Genomic DNA, 20,440 nt, shown 5'->3' on the forward strand with positions numbered 1-20,440 from the left:
ATGGCGGCCCCGGTGGAGGACGTGTCCGCGGTGCGGGCCCGGGCCCCGGTGCGGGACGCGGCCTCGGCCAGCAGCGCGGGCCCGTGGTCGCTGCGGCACCTGCACCTGGAGCTGCGCGTGTCCTTCGCGGCCGCGGGCGCGGGGCGGCTGCGCGGGCGGGCGCGGCTGGAGCTGCGCTGCGAGCGGGACGGCGCGGACGGCGCGGAGCTGCGGCTGGACGCGCACCCCGCGCTGGCCGTGAGCCGCGCCGCGCTCCTGCCGCCGCCGGGCGGGCCCGGGGACGCGGCCGGGCAGGCGCTGCCCGTGGAGAGCCGGCCCTTCGCCAGCTATGGCAGCGCCCTGCACATCACCCTGCCCCAGGCCCCCCGTGCCGGGCAGCTGCTCACCCTCCTCATCGACTACGAGGCGGGCGAGGGGCCCGGGGTGAGCGCTGGGACACCGGGGGACCCCGGGCCCGGGGGGGTGGGAAAACACCAGGGACACCACACCCGGCATGAGCAGGGTGGGGCGAGGAAATACCGAGCCCGACGGGTGACCGGGTGGATGGAAAAGACGCCGAGCCCGGTGGGACACCCAGGCCCACAAGGACCCTGTGTGAACTGGGGGCCGCCAGACCTGGGAGGAGCAGGGGGGTGGTCCAGGGAACAAGAGGCCTGGGGTGCACAGAGCACCCCTGGGTGAGGAGCCCCTTCCCAGCTCCTTCCACAAAGAGCAGCTGTGGTCAAGCTGCCCCTCACTGGGGTCTTGGTTTCTCCCCAGGTGTGCTGGCTGTCCCCCGAGCAGACAGCAGGGAAGCAGAAGCCCTACATGTACACACAGGGCCAGGCTGTCCTCAACAGGTCCTTCTTCCCCTGCTTCGACACCCCCTCAGTCAAGTTCACCTATTCAGCCACTGTGAAGGTAAGCGGAGCCCCAGGAGCTGCCCTGGCCATTCCCTGACACCCAGCAGCAGCAAAACCCTCCATGAGTGCAAAGTTTGCTGGGGAAGAAAGTCCAAAGGAGGCCATGGAGATGATCCAAGGGCTGGAGCCAGGCTGGGAGAGCTGGGATTTCAGCCTCCTGCCAGCCAGGCTGTTCACCTGGAGAAGAGAAGGCTCCAGGGAAACCTTAGAGCCCCTTTCAGTGCCTAAAGGGACTCCAAGAAAGCTGGAGAGGGACTTGGGACAAGGGTCTAAGTGCCAGGACAAGGGGGGATGGCTTCCCACTGGTAGAGGGCAGGGTTAGATGGGATATTGGGAAGGAATTCTTGGCTATGAGGGTGGTGAGGCCCTGGCACAGGTTGCCCAGGGCAGCTGTGGCTGCTCCTGGATCCCTGGAAGTGTCCAAGGCCAGGTTGGACGGGGCTTGGAGCAACCTGGGCTAGTGGAAGGTGTCCCTGCCCATGGCAGGGGGTGGGACTGGGTGATCTTTAATGTCCCTTCCAGCTTAAACTGCTCTGAGCTGTTGGATCCCTTGCAAGGAATATACCAAAGCACTGGGGCATCACAGCAGGGACACTGCTTCAAACCCTTCTCCTCGGGCCCCAGCTGAGAAATCACTCATCTGTACTTGAGCTATTTTTCTCTTATATGCCCTTTTGGATGAAGACAACAGCCCCAGGGTGCTCCTGCCTCTCCCCAGTTGCAGTGCTGCTGCCCAGGAGCGGGCGCATGCGCCAGCCTGGCTGTCCTGCCCGGAGCTCCTGGCATTTGTAGCAGGAGGAGCTGAGTTTGGGGGAAAACAGCTGGAGGAAGGTGGTGGTGCTGGGCAATGCTGGGTCCTGGTGGCAGTTCTGGAGCTGCCAGACTTCCAGGAAGGAGCAGCTGCTGTTCCCCAAAGATGGCACTAAATCCAGATTCCCCCCTTGTCTGTATGTGGGCATGTGGTGACACTGGCACGGGGCTGCCACGGCGTGGCAGGGGACTGCTTAATGGTGTGACACCAAGCCGGTGCCAATGGCACGTGGTGGCATCAGCTGGTGATGCCAGGATTGATTTATTTTGCTCTCCCAGGGCAGAGCCACTCTAATGCCACAGGATGAGCGTGGGATGGGGCTGTTGCTGAGCTCTGGTGTGATGCTCTGTACCAAGGAAACCCTATTCCCTGTACACCATGGGGCTCACCCCTGTTTGGGATAGGGGACACTGGATCAGTCTCCCTGGGCTCAGCCCAGGCTGGTGGATTTGCCATGAGTTCTACGCTGGCTTGGGAACAGGAAAATTGAGTTGTTGTGCAAGAAGTGGGAGGGGAGTCAGCGGCTGAGGGATCTGCATCCTCTGCCCTTTCACACCTGCAGCTCCAGCATTTCCTTACCTCCTGGTAGCTCCAGGAGCACCTGGGGCAGCTCCAGGTACCCTAGTATTGCAGGGATGCAGCTGGCATCCCGAGTGGGAGCTCGGGGTGTTCCTGCTCTGCTCTGCTCCCCAAAGCCTGCAGTGCCCCTGGCCCTGGCACCTTCAGGCTGGGACACATTTGCCATCAGACATTGTGGCATCCCAGCTGGCTTAGCTGGCCTGCCATTGTGTGTGCTGTGACTGTAATGGATGGTTTTATCCACATGTTCAGGTCCCCGAGGGCTTCACGGCTGTGATGAGTGCCACGAGCTGGGAGAAGCAGAAGGATAACACCTTTGTATTCAAGATGTCCCAGCCAATCCCCTCCTACCTGATCGCTCTGGTTGTTGGGGACATTGTGTCTGCTGATGTTGGCCCAAGGTAAGGGGCTCAGGAGGGCTCCAGAGCTGTGGGAGCTGCAGTGAAGCTCCTGTGGAGCCACCTTCTGCCTCTCCCTGCTCCATGGGGCTCTGGAGAGCAGAGACACTGGCCATGAACATCAGTCCCTGTCTGTGTCACCACATTGTGGGGTCATGGGATGAGGGTCCTTCTCAAACTGGAGAGTGAAAAGGAGCCTTGATGCTGTGTCCTCTCACCTTCAGGAGGGTCCCTGGCTCTGCTTATGTCACCCTGCACGTGAATAAGGGCAGTGGGTCCCCATGCATGGGGGATCCCACATTTCCTCACAGGCTGGTGCTTTCTTGAGTTCTTGGCTGCCACTGCAGCCATATAAAAGCCCTTTGATATTCAGACAAGGAAAGAAATCACAGCAATTTGCACTATTGGCCTCTTTAGATGCCTTTATCAGCAGGATTTTATTTTTCTTTGGAATAAACCTGTGCAATTTCTGTCTGATGAAGCAACAAGGTGGAAGTTAATGGTTAAACTTCCTCTTCTCTGCACTTGGCCAGGAGCCGTGTCTGGGCTGAGCCCTGCCTGATCGAGGCTGCCAAGAAGGAGTACGACGGAGTGATTGAGGAGTTCCTGGTGGTTGGAGAGAAACTCTTTGGACCTTATGTTTGGGGCAGGTATGGCTGGAAGGTTCCTGAAGGACCTGGTTCCTCAGGAACAGGGAGAGAGTTTCCTTCTGTCCCCAGCCCTGTCTTCAGGAGGAGTGTGGTCTGAGCCCAGCCTTCCCTGACAGGTACGACATCCTGTTCATGCCGCCCTCCTTCCCCTTTGGTGGCATGGAGAACCCCTGCCTCACCTTCGTCACGCCGTGCCTGCTGGCCGGGGACCGCTCCTTGGTGGACGTCATCATCCACGAGATCTCCCACAGCTGGTTTGGCAACTTGGTCACCAACGCCACGTGGGGCGAGTTCTGGCTGAACGAGGGCTTCACCATGTACGCCCAGAGGCGCATCTCCACCGAGGTCTACGGTGCGTGGCCGTGCCTGGCTGTGGGGTGCTGGGCCCTGTGTGGGTCTGGGGTCTGTTCCACGGCTCAGCGCATCCCTCCGGGTGCCAGTGGGGATGGAGCCTGCGCTGCATCTCGGAAGAGGTGATGGGCAGCAGCTGCAAGGCCCTGTGGGGTTCTGTAAACTGGAAAAGAGTAGGTTTAGATTAGATATTGTGAGTTTGGTGAGGCATTGGCACAGGTGGCTCAGAGAAGCTTTGGCTGCCCCATCCCTGGAAGTGTCCAAGGCCAGGTTGGAAGGGGCTTGGAGCCACCTGGTCTAGTGGAAGGTGTCCCTGCCCATGGCAGAGGATGGAACAAGATGATCTTTAATGTCCCTTCCAGCCCAAACCAGTCTGTGATTTCTGGTAGCCTTTGCTCTGAGATGGACAGTTCCCTGCAACTCCTGCCAGGAATGTGGGCACTGTGTCCTTGCCTCACCTTCCTCATCCTCCTGCAGCTCCCATGTGGAACTGATACCAGCTGTCCTGAGCTCCCCACTGGACACACAGTCCTGTCCAGAAGCTCGTGTTCTCCCAGCACAATTTGCTCTATCCACATGAATTTAAAGTGGCTCGAAAAATCTCTCACTGCCTGGGGCTGGGTTGCCCCACATGGCTCCCTGCAGCTCTGCCATCCCAGCTCCACACGGATGGGTTTCCTGCTCTCCCAGCTCGTGCACTGATGCTGTTCCTCTCCCGTCGCAGCGCCCGCTGTGCCCGCAGTGCGCAGGGGTCTGGCCGGGCTCCCCGAATGCCTCCGCTTGTCTCTGCCCAGGTTTGCCCTACACCTGCCTGGAGGCTGCCACGGGAAGGGCCCTCCTGCGCCAGCACATGGATGCCACGGGGGAGGAGCATCCCCTCAACAAGCTGCGGGTGGTGATCGAGCCAGGTCTGTGGGGTGTCCCTGGGCTCTGGGGCAGTGGGACAGTGACAGCTGGGCTGGGGGGGCCGGGCTGTTCCGTGGCTGCCAGTAACACCAGCACGGGTGATGGGACCTGGGAGAGACGATGGCTGCAGGAGGGGTGGGATAGGCTGCACCCAGCACAGATGGGGGAATTTTGGTGCATGTGAGGGCTGTGTTGCTTTGCAGGTGGGCAGAAGATACCTGATGGTTTTGCCTTTTTCTAGGTGTCAATCCAGATGACACATACAATGAAACACCCTATGAGAAGGGGTACTGCTTCGTTAGCTACTTGGCGCATCTTGTGGGCAACCAGAGCAAGTTTGATGCCTTCCTCCAGGTGGGTGTGAGCTGCAAAGTCAAAATGCCATGGCAGGAGGCCAGGGTACAGCAGGACCCTGGGAAGGACAGGCTGACAAGGCAGCTGGGGAGAGGAAGAAGAGATGGGAAACAGGAATGTGAATAGGGGAGTAAGATGAAGGCAGAGCCTAGCCTTGTGCTTGCAGCAGGTGCTGGGAATGTTGAGGAGTATCCCTGGGGATGCAGGGGGTTGGGCAGCCCCTGGAGGGAACAGGGGCTGGAATGGGTTCCCCCATGAGGTGGAGCACACAGAGGACTGGGCAGCAGTCTGGGGCAGCAGTCACTGCTGGGGTGAGAGTGTCTGGCACCTGTCCCCACAGGCCTACGTGAACCGGTTCAAGTTCCAGAGCATCACTGCAGACGACACCCTCGAGTTCTTCCTGGAGTACTTCCCAGAGCTGAAGGAGAAAGGCGTGGACTCCATCCCAGGTCAGCACAGAGCCATCCTGGCCAGGGAACAGGGGCTGCCACTTTCCAGCCCCGCTCCTGCAGGTGCCAGAGCAGCCCCTGTCCCCTGGAGCCTTTGGTTTGTGTTTTACTGGAGATGCTGCTGCCAGCCCAGCTCTGTCGGAGCAGGCACGGACAGCACTGGCCAGCTGGGATCAGGCCCAGGCTTGGGCATGTGCCAGCTCAGCCCAATCAGTCCCTGCTCTACACTTGGGTGCTGTTTCATGGAGTGTCCGTGACTCAGCCTGGTGAGTCTGGTGAGCACTGGGATCAGGCCCAGCCAGCACTCTGGGCTTGGCCCAGCCTTGCTGGAGATCCAGGCTTGGCAGGAGCTTTCCATGCTGGAGCTCATCCCGCTGGTGGCGCTGGGGCTGATACCCACAAGCACAGCCTGAGCCCATGTGTCTGATGGCCCCACCCCATTAGTTTGTGGTGATCACCATCCTCGGGCAGGTTTGGTGGCACTGGGAGGAGGTGGGGAGCTTTGGGCAGCAGCAGCTGCTGTGGGGCTCAGGACTCTGTTCCCAGCTCTCCCTCCTGCCTCGCTGCAGGGTTTGAATTTGACCGCTGGCTGAACACGCCAGGCTGGCCGCCCTACCTGCCTGACCTGTCACCGGGGCAGCAGCTGATGAGGCCGGCGGAGGAGCTGGCAGAGCTCTGGGCAGCTGACAGCTTGAACATGGAAGCGATTGAAGCCGTGGACATCATGGGCTGGAGGACGTACCAGCTGGTCTATTTCCTGGATCAGGTCCTGCAGAAATCCCCCCTGCCTGAAGGTGAGTGCCAGGGCACTCCCAGGGCTCTGGTGGCCAGAGGAGACACAGGGTGATGTGCCCAAGTCCAGCCAGTTGGCCGGGGATGTGAGGGCACATCGGGGGGACACTCGGGTGTGTGGCCATCAGCCCCTCTCCAACTGCTCTGTGGGTCCTGGTTCCAGGGAAGCCTCAGTTGGTGTGGTGGAGGATGGAGAGCCAGGAGAAGCATGTCCCCAGATTTATGGAGACATGTGCAGTGCTGTTGTCCCCAGGCTGGCTCTGCTGGGCTGTTGTGTCCCCATGTCACTGCAACTCTCCTTGCCCTCTTTGCTGAGGAAACTCCCCCCACTTTGTGCTGGCACCCTGAGCCACCAGCACACGGCCCTGCAGGGCTGCCCAGCCTGGGCAAGGGACTGTCCTGCCCAGAGCCAGCAAGTGCCTGGGGTGCTCCAGAGCTGGGGGTGGGGGGCACTTGGGCAGGGGCCAGGGCTGAGCCGAGGCCAGGAGGATCCCAGAGAATTTGCAGCACAGCTGGGATGGACTCACAGGGTTCCCTGGGAGCAGGGGCTGGGAGCTGGGTCAGAGCCCTGTGGGGGATGGTGACTGCTCCCCTCTCACAGGAAATGTGAAAAGGCTGAGCAAGATGTACCCCAAGATCTCCAAGGCCCAGAACGCTGAGCTGCGACTGCGCTGGTGCCAGATTGTCCTCAAGAACAACCTGGAGGCTGAGTACAGCAAAGTCAAGGACTTCCTGCACAGCCAGGTTTGTCCCTGGGCACTGGTGGCAGGGGTTGGCTCTTGCTTTTGATAATCCCACAGGATGGTTTGGTTTGGAAAGGGACATTAAAGCTTATTTTATTCCACCGCATGCCATGGGCAGGGACACCTTCCACTAGACCAGGTGGCTCCAAGCCCCATCCAATCTGGCCTTGGACACTTCCAGGGCTGTGCCAGGGCCTCACCACCCTCACAGGGAAGAATTTCTTGTCAATATCCCATCTAACCCTGCCCTCTGGCAGTGGGAAGCCATTCCCCCTTGTCCTGTCACTCCAAAGTCCCTCTCCAGCTCTCTTGGCACTGGAAGGGGTTCTGAGGTCTCCCTGGAGCCTTCTCTTCTCCAGGTGAACACCCTAACTCTCCCAGCCTGGCCCCAGAGCAGAGGTGCTCCAGCCCTCAGAGCAGCTCCATGGACTCCCCTGGACCTGCTCTGTCCATGTGTCTTGTGCTGGAGACTCCAGAGCTGGATACAGTGCTCCAGTGTTGGGGTCTTATGAGAGGGCAGAATTTCCCCCTCACCTGCTGCCTACACTGCTGGGGATGAGCCTAGGCCACAGCTGGCTTTCCAGGCTGGGAGAGCCCATGGCCAGGTCACACCTAATTTGTCACCCAAGTCCTTCTCTGAAGGGCTGCTCTGACCCAGGTGCAGGATCCTGCATTTGGCCTTGCTGAACTTCATGAGCTTCTCAGGGTCTGCTCCTTCTCCAGGGTTCAGGTGCTCTCCCCTCCCCAGGTGCTGCGGTGCCAACGGCTGCCCACGGCAACATTCCCCAGCCTGTCCCATTTGCCATGTGCTCAGTGCCTCGCTAAGGGCAGGGCGATGCCGGGGACAGGGGGAATGGGGCCGTCACCGCTGGGGCCGGGGCGGGGTCGGGCCCTCACTGCGCCGTGTCTCCGCAGGGCAAGCAGAAGTACACGCTGCCCCTGTACCGCGCCATGTGGGGCGGCTCCGAGGCCACGCGGGCCCTGGCCATGGAGACCTTCTCTGCCACGGCCCCCCAGCTCCACGTCAACGTGCAGAACTACGTCAAGAAGATCCTGGGCTTGGGGGGGGCTGAGGCCTGAGGCAGCCTGGGCTCTGCCCCCTCCGCCAGTGTTCCTGCTGGCAGGACCTCAGTGCCTCCCTCTCACATTTCCTTATTAAAATGTGTAATTTTTTCTCTGTGTTCTTCCTGTTCCCAGTGAGCCATTGGCCACCTTAGAGTGACTCCCTGCCCCACTGCCAGCCCTGCTCTGGGGACTTGGGATGCTGCTGGCTTCTCCTGATGCTGGCACTGGAGGGATGGGCTTGGCCTTAGTGCCTGCAGGGCTGCAGCAGGTCCTGGCCCTGATCCGTACTGCTCCTTGCTAGGCTCCTGCCCAGCTGCCACAGGTGTGACAGTGGGGACATGGGGAGCTGGTGCAGTGTGGCAAAGCTGGGACCTCCTGGCTCCAGTGCCCTGACATGCTGCTCCAGAGCTAGGGATTGCTTCTCCACCTTGCTTTTTGCCACCATGCTGGGGCTCACACTGGGTTGGAGGAAAGGGGTGCTCATGCTCTCCCACCAGCAAGTCCCAAGAACTTTAATGAGCCAGTGGGGCCTGCATGTGGCAGAGACTGTAGGAATAAGACAAAGTTGGACAGCCACAATGTTCTTTATTCTTTACCAAATGCAGGGATATGACTGCACAAATTCCAGTACAGTACTGCCCAAGGCTGCAGGAGCATCAGTAACCTGAGAGCCTGCTGGCCATATTGATAACAAGGTGGTGATAACAAGAGCATCTAACTGCCCTGGGAAGCTCATGTGTACCCCACAGTCTCCCATCCTGCAATCTCCTAGGAAACTGGGGGGTGTGCTGTCAGAGAGGTGCACGGTCCCGGCACTTGCACAACAGCAGCCCAGAGGCAAATCTCAATGGGCTACAAGTGTTCACAGTAAATCTCTGACCCAGCACTGTGGTCCCTACAGCCATGACTGAGCCCAACCCCCCGCAAAGCCAAGACCCTGCAGTGCCCGCTGCTCAGGGGGTGCAGAGGTTGTGCATTTCCTCACAAGTGGGTTCAAGATTTAAAGAGGGCTGGTTATGGCATGTTCAGCCTGAGAGAATGAGGCTTCCCTGGGCAATGGGTGTCCTCTAGTGGATCAGCATTACTGGAAATAGACTGTAGTGTTGTTACAAGCTGCAGGGCAGAACCTTTCTCCAACTGCCAACCTGGTTTTCCAGGGAACACAGAGCAGCTGTCAGTACAATTATCATGACCTCTGGTAAGAGACTCCACTGTCTATGAGGAGACTCATCTGGAAACAATCCCTCTGGTTTAAAAGGTGCCCGTGGCTCTCAGAAGCACCTGTCACATCTGGTCTGACTCACCTGAGCAGGCCAAGGGAGACAGACAGGGTGGTCCCTGGAGCACTTCCCTTGGATTGAATCTGTGATGCATTCTCCATTGCCCAGACTGAAGTCCTCGTGGCACATGCAGGTGTGTCAGGCTGTGGGATGCTGACGAGGAGCTCACAACTGCTAATCCAGGAACACTTCACTGAATGAAAATCATGGCTGCACAGGTGGGAGTGTGAGGGCTGGGAGCTGCATGTCTCGACAGAGATCCTGCACCAGTCAGCTTCAGACAAGCAGAGAGCAGCCCCTGCAGCTGGAGAGGACAAGGTTTTGATTCCCACCTTGTCACTCCCTCCCAGGGCAACCCCAAGGACTCTGGGCAGGGCTGGGACAGTTCCACCACCAGACACTCTACCAACACCACAGTTTTGGTGCTCTCCAACCAACACCATCCAGCTGTGAGGAGAGGTGGGAAGCATCCAGCACAGAGCTGGGGGCTGCAAGGGAAGGGAACAGCAGCTGCCTCTGCACGGGCTGGGAATGGCATTCTGCCTTCATTCACCTTCCTGCAAAGGCAAGGGCTCACAGAGACACTTCAGTATAAAATTAGTAACAAGATGTAACACACTTATTTTTAACAATGTGACCTTCATCAAGCGCAGAACGTTTTTTGCTTAATTTTCTTCCAGAATGAAATCCAAGTCAATCATAAAATGCCAGGAGAATATGTTAATTCTTTATTAATAAATAGATTTAGAAAGGCTTAGCAAGACAGGATTAATGGATTTGATGGTCAGAGAGGACTGCTATAATCTTCCAGTCTGACCTGCTGCAGAGCATAGGTCTGGATTCCTGCAGCCCACCAATCCAGGCAGCTGCACAGGGGCTTATCTGTTAATCCACACCATGGAGTCTCTGAAAAGTCACTACATTCTGGTCCAAGGGCCAGTTCCCTGTGATCACCACGCGCTCTTGTTCCCAGTTTCATTCTGACTTCCCCTTACAGCCCTCGGGCTGGGTCAGCTGAAGCTCTTTAAATAGTATTCTTTAAATATTGTGTTTCAAAGGATTAGTGACTCTTACTCATGACTGCTTGATTTTACAGTATGAAAGTAATAATGGGCTTGATTATGAACTTAGTAACTCCCCAAACCATGTGGAATTCACCCCTGCAATGATTTCAAGTCTACATTTGGGTAACAAATGTAACGAAGTCCAACTGTTGCACAAAGGTACAAACCCAGCAAATCCAGAGAGAGCACCTCAGCTGTCCCTGCTCCTCCAGGGCTGCTGTAGTGTGCAGACACTGAGCTACTCCATATGCAACAGTAAACCAGAGCCAGCCCTAAAGTGCCAGTGTTTTTCAGGAACAAATGAGAAGGTGGTTTTCCAAGGCATGTCATATGTCTGCGCTCAGCTCTGCACACTGCTTGTCTGAGATGTGGGTAGCTAAGGAATCTATGATGTCAAGGAGGAGGAGCTGACTGAGCGAGCGGAGATTTGGCAACTTGGAGACCTTCAAGGAAAACAAAACAGAAAAAACAGGAAGAAATTAAAACCCTCCCCAAATCACAGCTCATGTATTACCCTTTTACCCTTGGCACCCCATAGCAAGTCTGTCTGGGCACAGATGGTGTGAGATCCTAGCTGTGGGGCTGGGCTGCAGGGAACAGACCACGGGCTCCAGTCAGGGCTTAGAACCAAATTCAGACTGCTGGGAGTGGAGAGCAGCAGGAACCTGCCCCCAGAGCTGCTCCTCTGTTGGCACTGACAGCCCCACTGCTACAAGACACTGACTGAGCACTCTCTTAAGAGCCGTGCTGATCAGCCTGAGCTCAGATCTGTGGTTTTGCACTGAAAATGTGACTCAGGGCCTGATCCCTTTGCTGCTGTGCTCCTGAGAAAAAGCTCTTCTCAGTATCCATGCTGGTTCTGCTGGCATTCTTCCTGCAGTCAAAGCAGGTCACTGGAGCACTTGCCAACAAAAACCTCCACCACATCAGATAGACGAGAATCTACAACAAACTTTATGCTTTTGGACTGTTCAGAAGCTCAACTGTTAGCAAAAAGGAGCTCTACACATTCCTTCCTTCTCCTCAACCTCATGGTAAAGAGCCAGTAATCCCTCTGTCTAGAGGCACTAACACGCACCCAGCCTCCAGGCAGACTGTGCCCAAGCCCTCACTCACCCTCCTTACCTGAACTGACACTATCCCCTTGCTCTAGGGAGCTGCACTGGGATAAAGAATAAAGATGTCCTGAGCAACCTTTGAAGGCCAGGAGGGAAATGGCTGAGGAGGCTTTCAGGAAGAGCTCAGGATGTGCTTGTAGCAATATCCCCAGTCTAAGGATCTGCCAGGACTGGGAGAGAGACCCCTTTGCACTGGTGGGATCCTGCCCCCACCCAAGGCACACACTGCAGAACAGATGAAGGTGTCATTGCAAACATGTCACAACAGCAGGTTTATTAGGGCTTTTGCACAACACTGACACACAAGAGCCTGAAAACACATTGCCCAAAGCAGTGAACCTCTGGGAAACAGCTCTTCAGTAATGCTCCTGCTGTGGGGAAAACTCCTTAACAGTCCAAATCCAGAACAGCATTAAGTAACTGGAAAAACAGGAGATCCCACAGCCAGGGACCCAGCCTGCCTGAGCTCTGGTGACCCACCAGGCTTGTGCCCAAGAACAAATCCTCCTCAGAGCCCGTGGCTGGCCCAGAGCAGAGCAGAGAGTGTCTGTGCCCAGCCACACTGAGTCACCCAGCCCAGGCCAAGAATCACACACTGAGGCCTCTCAGGCCAAGGGAAAACATTGCATAATTGAGATTTCTCCGTGCACATCTGCTTGACAGTCTTCCAGCCACGTTTTGATGAACACTGTTCTACCAGTCAACAGTTTAAATATAAAACATTTCCCCACATCCTGGTGAGGAAGTACAGCTGAGGAACGCCCTCCAGCTCCCATCGCTGCCTCCCAGTGTTGTAATGTCCATTTCCCCCTGCACGTTCTGGGGAGAATCACACCTCTTTGTCTTCCTGTGGCCTCCACAGGGAAGCGATACTGCGATATTTCAGCCCCCAGCGGCTGCAAGGCACTGACCCCAACCCCAGGGATGTGCTGTACATGTCCTGTCCAGTGGGACCAGTCCCCATCCCTGCTGAACTGGGCTGCTCCACAGGACTCATGGGGCCAGAAGAAAACAGACAGGATGAATGAAGGCAGGGGCTGCAAACTCCTGCTGTGGACTCTCCTCTGGGAGTGATTTCTGGATGCTGGCTCCACTCTCAATGCTTTTCATGCAATTTCAGTTATTTCTGAATGCAAAATGCGTCATGCTCCAGCAACTTTGGCATTTAACGAAGAGCCTGAACACCATCCTGTCTCCTCTCCAGACACTAATGGGACATAGCAGTGCTCTTCTTCCCCAGGAGGATTATGAGCTTAAATATACAAAGGAGAGAGAGCTACTTGAATATTAACTAGGGAATTATTATCAGTATGTGTGTAGCATCCAGAAATCCCAATTCCTATGATTTAGCTACCTATTTCAGCAATGCTAATAAGAAGAGCAATGAACTGATGACATGCTGGGGAACTCTCATGGAGGGATCACATCTCATAGGAACAATTAAATGACAATATCCTTATTCTCTCAAGTGAGGACAGGAGTATCAGCACATTGGGCTCTTGACCTTTCCTGCCATGAATGCATAATCCCATCAAAACAGAACCATACAATTTTTAAGATTGGAAAGGACCTCTAAGACCATAGAGTCCAACTGTTGAGTATGGAAATCACAGAGAGCCCAGCCAGGACATGGTAATTTGTTTTAGAGCACATGATAATAAAACATGTATGACAGAGAATACTTCAAGTGGAGTATGAGGAGCACACTGATAACTGCTAGTGAGGGAGAGATTTGTGCCCTCAATACACAACAAACTTACCCTGCTTTGCATGGCACAAAATTAACAGTTGGAAAAACAGGAAATGAAAGCAATTTTGGGTAACTTCTGCTTGGAAGGGCTTCACATTTCTAGACTAGCTTGTTCTAGTCTTTAATGTACTTTGGTGTGAGAAATGTGCCTAGCAGTCCCGTCAGTGAGTGTCAGTAACATGCAGCCAGCTCTCAGCTGTCTCACATGAGGAAGAATTAAACTGATTTCTATATGAACATGTCTTTAACCAAGGCAGTGACAGAGGACAGCAGCTCTCAAAAGCCACAGAAAAGATGCAACCAACCTTGGTGAACTGGTGAACGATGATGTGCAGGCAGTGCCTCTTCATGTCCAGGGCCTGGGTCTTGTCAGCTGCCTCTAAAATCTAGAGGAGCAAAAAAGTGATTTCCTTTCTGCACGGCTCAGATGCACCTGACCCAGAGCAGGTAACTCCTCTTAGCTAGGGAACATCTCCACTTTGCCTTACAAACTGAATATTTTCTGAACTATTGAAAAATAAGCCTTGGATTTAAAATGCATGGAGTCTTCAAGAGCTAATCAGCAGGACTTGCTTCTGCTTGTGCTGCAGAGGTGCAGGCTGCCTACCTGGGAGCCAGCACTGGCTTTCTTACCACAAAATATCTTTTGTTAGCTCAAACTCCACTGCAAGATCCTGGCAGCATCACTGATAAAACAAGACTAAAGTCTGTCACCTGCACACCACCATTTGCCCTGGAACAAATGTCTGCCAAAAAGGGTTTACAGTTAAGTGCTGAGCACATGGTCATCTTAAAAAGACCTTTAGAAACACAGTTCTGCAATGGGGATGAGAGCTCAGGAGGAGCCAGGTGAGCAGTACCTTCCTACAGCACAGGAACAGAAGTGACACAGTATCAGGTAAGGAACAATGCTGCTGAAGGCTGGGCTCCCACACATGTCATCACATAGGGCCACTGCCACTGGAAGGGTCTGGGCAGTCTTAGTGAGCTGGCACTGGGGGTACCCACTTAACCAGACCCCTTGGCTTTCCTCTAAGTGACTACCTGAAGTGCTTGGGGACAATTACCTGGAGCACATTCTCCACTGTGACATTCATTTCCAGGTTCTGCTTACAGTAGGCCTGGAGCCTGTTGTTGGAGAAGCCGTAATAGTAAGGTGCTGCAAAGAGGTATCTGTTCATTCCATTGAGGAAAAAACCAGAAAGCGAAGGTGAGAGCGCTGAGAGCAAACAAATCCCTGTGAGGAGTGGGAGTGCAGAGCCTGCTGGTGCCCCCGACAGACCACCCCCCAGGCTGTGCCAGCAACCCAAAGCAAAAGGAAGGTGACCTGCTGGACATGCACTCAGACAGATCCTCCAATTCCTTGGAATCTAAGGATACAGGGAGTCCTCAGGAGGCATGTTCACTTCTCCATAATAGATGTATCTGAGCATGGACTCGAACGCTTGCTTGCTGGGAACCATTTCACCTATAGAAATGTTCACTTGCCCATCCTCTGGCATGAAGGAACGGAACATGGCTTCAAAGTAACTGGAAAGGGAAATAAAACTGATATAACACATTGTGCAGACAAATGGTTTAACCCAGTATTGTTCAGAGGCTGCTATTCAGAATTGCAGCTTCCAAAGCAACAAATTCAGGTGACAACCTGGGCAAAAACACTGCTCATTTATTTTTTCATGTATGTCTGCCAGTGAAAACTCCAAATATAATCCCCCCAATTACCATCAGAACTACCTGAAATTTGTCTGTTTCTTGAAAATTAGGACACATGGTGCTTTGATTTTTTCTCTAATTTGCATAAGACCCAGCAGAAAGCTTAAAGCATTATGAATTTCCTTGGTATCTACAGGCTGCCAATCATCAGGGCTGTTTTAAGAGCTGTGAAATGCTTCTGGTAAAATACCACAGTAACTAATACTGAATACTGTTAGGGTTTTTTCTGGGAAAAAATTGTGACCGTATTTGAAATAGAGATTTTATGTGAACACTTAATGCTTGGTGGAACATAAGGTGCAGGTCCACAGAACACACAAGTGCAGGACAAATCCACTTCACCCACGCCCTGAGGAGGGAGAACAGTCCCACCATTAGCAGGGTGGGCTCCTTTCTCTGCATAAAGCATGAGAATACTCTAGTCTCTGTCATGCACCATTTTTGTTATGTTTATTCATAACCAGTCTTAAATACCAGAAAGTGAGAAAGAAATTCAAGTTCCACATGATAAAATACGAATTGTTCACTGTCAGAAGGCTCCTTCTGACCTCAGTGGACATCTGTTGCTTTCCACTTCACTGAAACCACCTTATGTTTTCCACCCTTTTTCCCTTCCCATGATTTTACAGATGCTTTGTCTTGCAGTGCAGCTTCTCACACACCCTCTGCAGAATCCCTGCAGTTCTAATTTCTTCCTATCTTTCCCTGCTGGGTATCAAATGGAAAAAAAAATGTAATCACTGCTGCTTAAAGGCTTATTACACTCATTGAGCAAAGCTCTGTCTTAACACTTCATGCAGATTTAAGTTCCTCCCTGTCTTCTAAACCAAGCCAGCTGAGCACAGACTGCCCAGCCCTGCACTGTCCTTCATACACACTCTTGGCAGAGTGTTAGGAGCAGGGCTCACCTGGAGCGAGCTGCCAGGATGGCTTTGTGGGCTGGCCGTGGGTGCCCATCTAGGAGCAGGATGATATCACAGAATTCAGTCCCAGCTCCTTCCAGGTAAGCCTTCATGTCCTGAATTAAAGATGTTCCTGAAATTAAACATAATGAAATAAAGACATGATAGTTCCAGGTGATCAGGTACTATCAAACTAATACATGGCCAAGCTGGAGCTCCAGCCCCTCTTTCCTTTGGGACTCTCACTGTGAATTTGAGTCAAATCCTTCCTCATAATCTTGGAGCAAAATGAGCTTCATCCTTCCCCACTACAGCTGATTCCCTACTGCCCCTCCCAGAACCAAACCTGTCAGCTCTGCTTTCTGCCACTGACAGCAAACTCCAGCTGTGGCCAACTGACATGTGCTCTCTACAGATAAGAAAGCTGTTTTTTCCCCTCCCTTTGCACTATTTCCAAGTAATTTTGTGTCCCAGATTGAAAGGCAAGATGTATTCTATTTGCCATCTGTATGGCAGTTGTCTTCTGTTAAGTGGGCAGTTTCCCTAACTTCCACAACCAATCCTCTCTCAGGGGAGACATCTGCTGATAATGGGCTACTGAATGTCACTGCGTGACTCATAAGAACTGTAATATCCCACTGGGAGATGCTCCGTCCAGAGGGAGGAGCCAAGCATTCCTACCGGGATATAATCTTGAGTTTCTGGAACACCAGCACGGCTTTTCCTGCATTGGATTTTCCTAGAGGAACAGCTGCCTCTTCCACTGCCTCTTCAGAGGAAGACTACACCTTTTTCTATAGGATCACTGCCCCAGCAGAACAACACCTGACACTCCAAGAAGACTGCAGTCATAATTCCCAGTTGGACTGCAGCCAACACCCTGACTAACAGGGTGTCAGGTCGTATTCTGACTCTGTCAGTGTTGTTTTGGTTTACTGCATTGTTTATTTAATCTTTTTATTTTCTTCCCTAATAAAGAACTGTTATTCCTGCTCCCATATTTTTGCCTGAGAGCCCCTTAATTTCAAATTTATAACAATTTGGAGGGAAGGGGTCTACATTTTTCCCTTTCAGGGGAGGCTCCTGCCTTCCTTAGCAGACACCTGTCTTTCCAAACCAAGACATTTTGCATCTTAATGAAAAATCTTTCCCAAATCAGCAACAAAGGCTTTTTTTTATCCAATATTGTAATCAACCTTTGTAAATACACAACTAAGAAATAGAGCACATCCAAGTCTGCTCCAAACTCACTCATATTTTCAAAGTTCATCTTTCAGTTTTTAATGTTTGGGTCTCTCACACCATTCTAGCTCTAGATACAGAACTGGCTGTGCCACCTTCCAGCCAGTGCACCTCACCTCCCTGGGACAAATGCCAGCCAAAGCCTTTCTACTTGACTTTCCAGGACTAGCTTCCTTCTCTTTCTCTTCAGTTCCCAATTATTTTTGTGCAGCATTCCACACCAACACTGCCAATGCCTCTGAACTTTGTGGCCTTAGAAAATTTCATTATTACATTCCTTGTGTTGCGTGTCAGGACGTTAAAATGTTGAGGAAGACTAGTCCCAGATCAGCCTCTGATGAATTTCACAATAAAACTGTAAATCACATCTTTCTCTTCTCCTCCCTATCTCCTGTTCCTTTCACACAGGCACCCAGAGCAGTGCCTCATTCACAAGATCCTCTTCCTTCCTCCTGCTCCTCCTTGGTGAACACCTTCAAGCAGACTGTTTCCCTGCTCAGCTCTGTCACCCTTCAGCCACTTATAGTGACTGTCCACTGCCTTTTTTTGGATAATTCTTTATACCCTTCTGCTCCTTCTCTCATGTCTCTGAACAGGATCAGGATGGTTTATTGCAAGAACACAATCCCATGTACTTTGATAGGACACTGTTCTGATTGAACCTCACTGGGAAAAGAACTGTTGTGCTTCGTCTCAGTCCAGGAGAGAGCATGAGCAGTTATCCCAACTGGGAACTGGTGGGCTGCAGAGGGCTGATTCCCACACATCTCCCCAGGCTAAACAAACCATTAGCAAAGCCAATCCAGCAGATGGAATGACTCCATAAGGCAGGAAGGTTACCGATGTCGAGCGGCTGGTCAGAGTGTGTTCGGACAGGAGGCTGCTGCTTTCTCCGCACAATCTCCACAATGAGGGATGAAGAAAGATGCTCAAACTCCTTCATCATTATGACTTGATTAAAATGGGATTCCTTCACCACAAAGTTCAGGCAATGTTCCTTAAAAATGTACCAATATTAATTACGAAATGTATGGTTTATTGTTTGAAGTCATCTTAACAGCATCCCATAAATCTTCCATGTTACATATGCTATCAACCATCCTTTCCTTTGAACCTCCACATGGATCCTGCAGCTGGAACTATCCAACAGTGATATCCTTATCCATTCTAAATGACCATTTAGGCTCCTCCTTGAACAGGAAATTCAGGACAATTCTAAGCATCTAGAAAAATTTGACTAGAAATATTAACAAGGAAGAGATTAACTGCCCATTGAGCTGCTCCAAAGCTTTCTAAAACAGGAATCTCAGGAGATACTGAAAATTTAACGGAGATAATGAAGATTGCTGCTACCTCATAATAACTTTTAACATAATTAGAAAACAAAAGTTAATTTAAAGGGTCAAGAGATCTTAACTCTTGACACTCTCCATCAAGGGTCCAAAGAGCTTACAGGATTCCTTGTCTGGGTTTTGCCCGAATCTTTTCCATAAACGCAGCAAACAGTTCAAGAGCTCTGGAAGGCTCTTGTGTAATAAACTTACAAAAATCAGTGTGGTGAAATGGTAACAAATGAACCAGACCTAATGCTAAAGAGTTAGAGACAAAAAAAGGGCATTTTATTTCCCAGTATGAACTAAGGCTTCCCCTCATTCCACTTTTATAAGCCAAAAATCAGCTCACCATAAGGTGGGTACAAGTTCACCCAAAGAATCATTACTACTGTCTGTTTCTGCCAGTTTATTCCACCTGGGATCCAAAGGTATCTGTCAGGAATCACCCCTGAAACATTTTAAATCATGACTGGGATGGCAGAAAGAACAGCTTTCTACAGAGGACCCACCCATGAGGACTGATGAGTACCTGAGCAGACAGGATGCCAGCTCAGGGTGATCCTGCCTGACTGGAGCCATGTGCAAGAGCCCCTGTCACTCCAGAGGTAGCCAGAGCAGGTGGGGACACCAGATCCACCAATGCTTGAGCTCCTGGGCAGATGATGGCACCATGATGCCATGCACCAAAGGCTGTGCTGGCATTTACACACTTGCTGCTGGCCCTGCTGCTTCCTCCTGGAGGTATTTCCTCTCCCAAATCCAGAGCACACAGTGCCTGAGGAAGTGCTGGTGCATACTGGTTTCTCCAGCCTCACTGTGCTTGCAGCCACCAGCAATATGGTCACTGGTGTGCACGGGCTGAACATCATGAGCAGGTATTGCACGGTCCTGCTCTGGCTCTGGGACTGGGGACAGGAGTTGCTTCCCTGCAGGTTCAGCAGAACTGGCTCTGGGCACTGCTCTGGGATCAGCACAGCCAGCACCTCTTGGGCTGCAGCCAGAGGTCAACTCTACCCTGACTGTCACACCCAAAAGCCTCTCACCCACCACAGAGACAGAGAATCACTGGCACATTTTGTTTTTCAGTGCAAAGGCCTGACAACAGTTTCGTTTTTCCATCTAGAAAATGAAAGAACCTATCTGCAGTGCCAGTATATATAACACAGCAAGACCAGGAAATGCACTGCTTCCATCTTGCTGCAGCAAGAGTGAACTGATGAAGAGCCAAAGTCACTCTGCCCTTGACATTCTACAAAGCAGATATGCAAAAATATTGAGCATGTATTGAAAAAGCCTACATAATATCACAAGCCACTGTAGGACAACCCATGCTAAATATACTAAAGCAACTGTAATTAAAGGAATGATGAATCTGCAAAAGCAGATACCTTTGTCCAAATGTTAATTACATCATTAAAAAAAAAATCTTATTAGTTACTTTGTATGCAGAATGTGATTACCTTTAGCTGATCCAGCTGAAGCTTGTTAGCATTCTCACACACAATAAGCACATTCTGCAGATCTACAGATGCTTCGATATACTGAAGGCAGAGCTGTTCCAGCCGAGAGAGCTTGAAGTTTAAGGCCAGCTTGTACACATCCATAATGAGTAACACATCCTGCACATGACCTGAAATTGCAAGAGGGGAAACTGCTGGAGAGCTCAGAGAACAAAGAGAGGAACCCTTCTGAAAGTATTTTTTATATCAGCTGGAGAAATCAGAATAATAGAACAGGCAGTGGCTGCAGTATTTTTATAGAGAAAATAATTCTATTCCTGGTTAGATAAAATATTAATCAATACTAGAAGAGGAGGTTCAGAATTGAAGCATACAAAAGACAAAGATTTTGTGACAATCTGGATCACAGTTTTTTGAAACCCTCCAAAGAAAGTGAAGTGATTCTCTAAAATCCCTGATAAGGCCCAGAGCTTGCAGTCCAATTTCTCACAGTGCCCAGCTGCCAACAGCCCTGCCAGAGTCCTTGGGTTTTACACAGTATTAACAATCAGCTCCCTGATTCTGACAGACCCTG

At 52.2% G+C, this 20,440-nt stretch overlaps 2 protein-coding genes across 2 annotated transcripts in view; one reads left to right on the forward strand and one right to left on the reverse strand.

The window, feature by feature from the left end:
- Positions 1-8,108, forward strand: RNPEP (arginyl aminopeptidase). The gene is made up of 11 exons (XM_053998438.1): positions 1-423; positions 760-900; positions 2,545-2,693; positions 3,224-3,340; positions 3,457-3,692; positions 4,486-4,599; positions 4,839-4,951; positions 5,292-5,400; positions 5,970-6,194; positions 6,794-6,936; positions 7,851-8,108. The coding sequence occupies exons 1-11, from the start codon at positions 1-3 to the stop codon at positions 8,013-8,015; spliced, it is 1,935 nt and encodes a 644-aa protein (XP_053854413.1). The 3' UTR covers positions 8,016-8,108.
- A 1,877-nt stretch (positions 8,109-9,985) lies between these two features.
- Positions 9,986-20,440, reverse strand: part of LZTR1 (leucine zipper like transcription regulator 1) — a 39,935-nt gene continuing 29,480 nt past the window's right edge. Inside the window, exons 14-20 of the mRNA XM_053998437.1 lie at positions 19,867-20,036; positions 17,913-18,069; positions 15,837-15,963; positions 14,593-14,742; positions 14,280-14,385; positions 13,518-13,598; positions 9,986-10,787 (exon numbers count right to left, since the gene is read on the reverse strand). Coding sequence (XP_053854412.1) covers positions 10,671-10,787; positions 13,518-13,598; positions 14,280-14,385; positions 14,593-14,742; positions 15,837-15,963; positions 17,913-18,069; positions 19,867-20,036 — 908 coding nt within the window. The 3' untranslated portion in view covers positions 9,986-10,670. The remainder of the gene's footprint in view (positions 10,788-13,517; positions 13,599-14,279; positions 14,386-14,592; positions 14,743-15,836; positions 15,964-17,912; positions 18,070-19,866; positions 20,037-20,440) is intronic.

The sequence above is a fragment of the Vidua macroura genome, chromosome 24 (genome assembly GCF_024509145.1).
Source record: "Vidua macroura isolate BioBank_ID:100142 chromosome 24, ASM2450914v1, whole genome shotgun sequence".
NCBI lineage: Eukaryota > Metazoa > Chordata > Aves > Passeriformes > Viduidae > Vidua > Vidua macroura.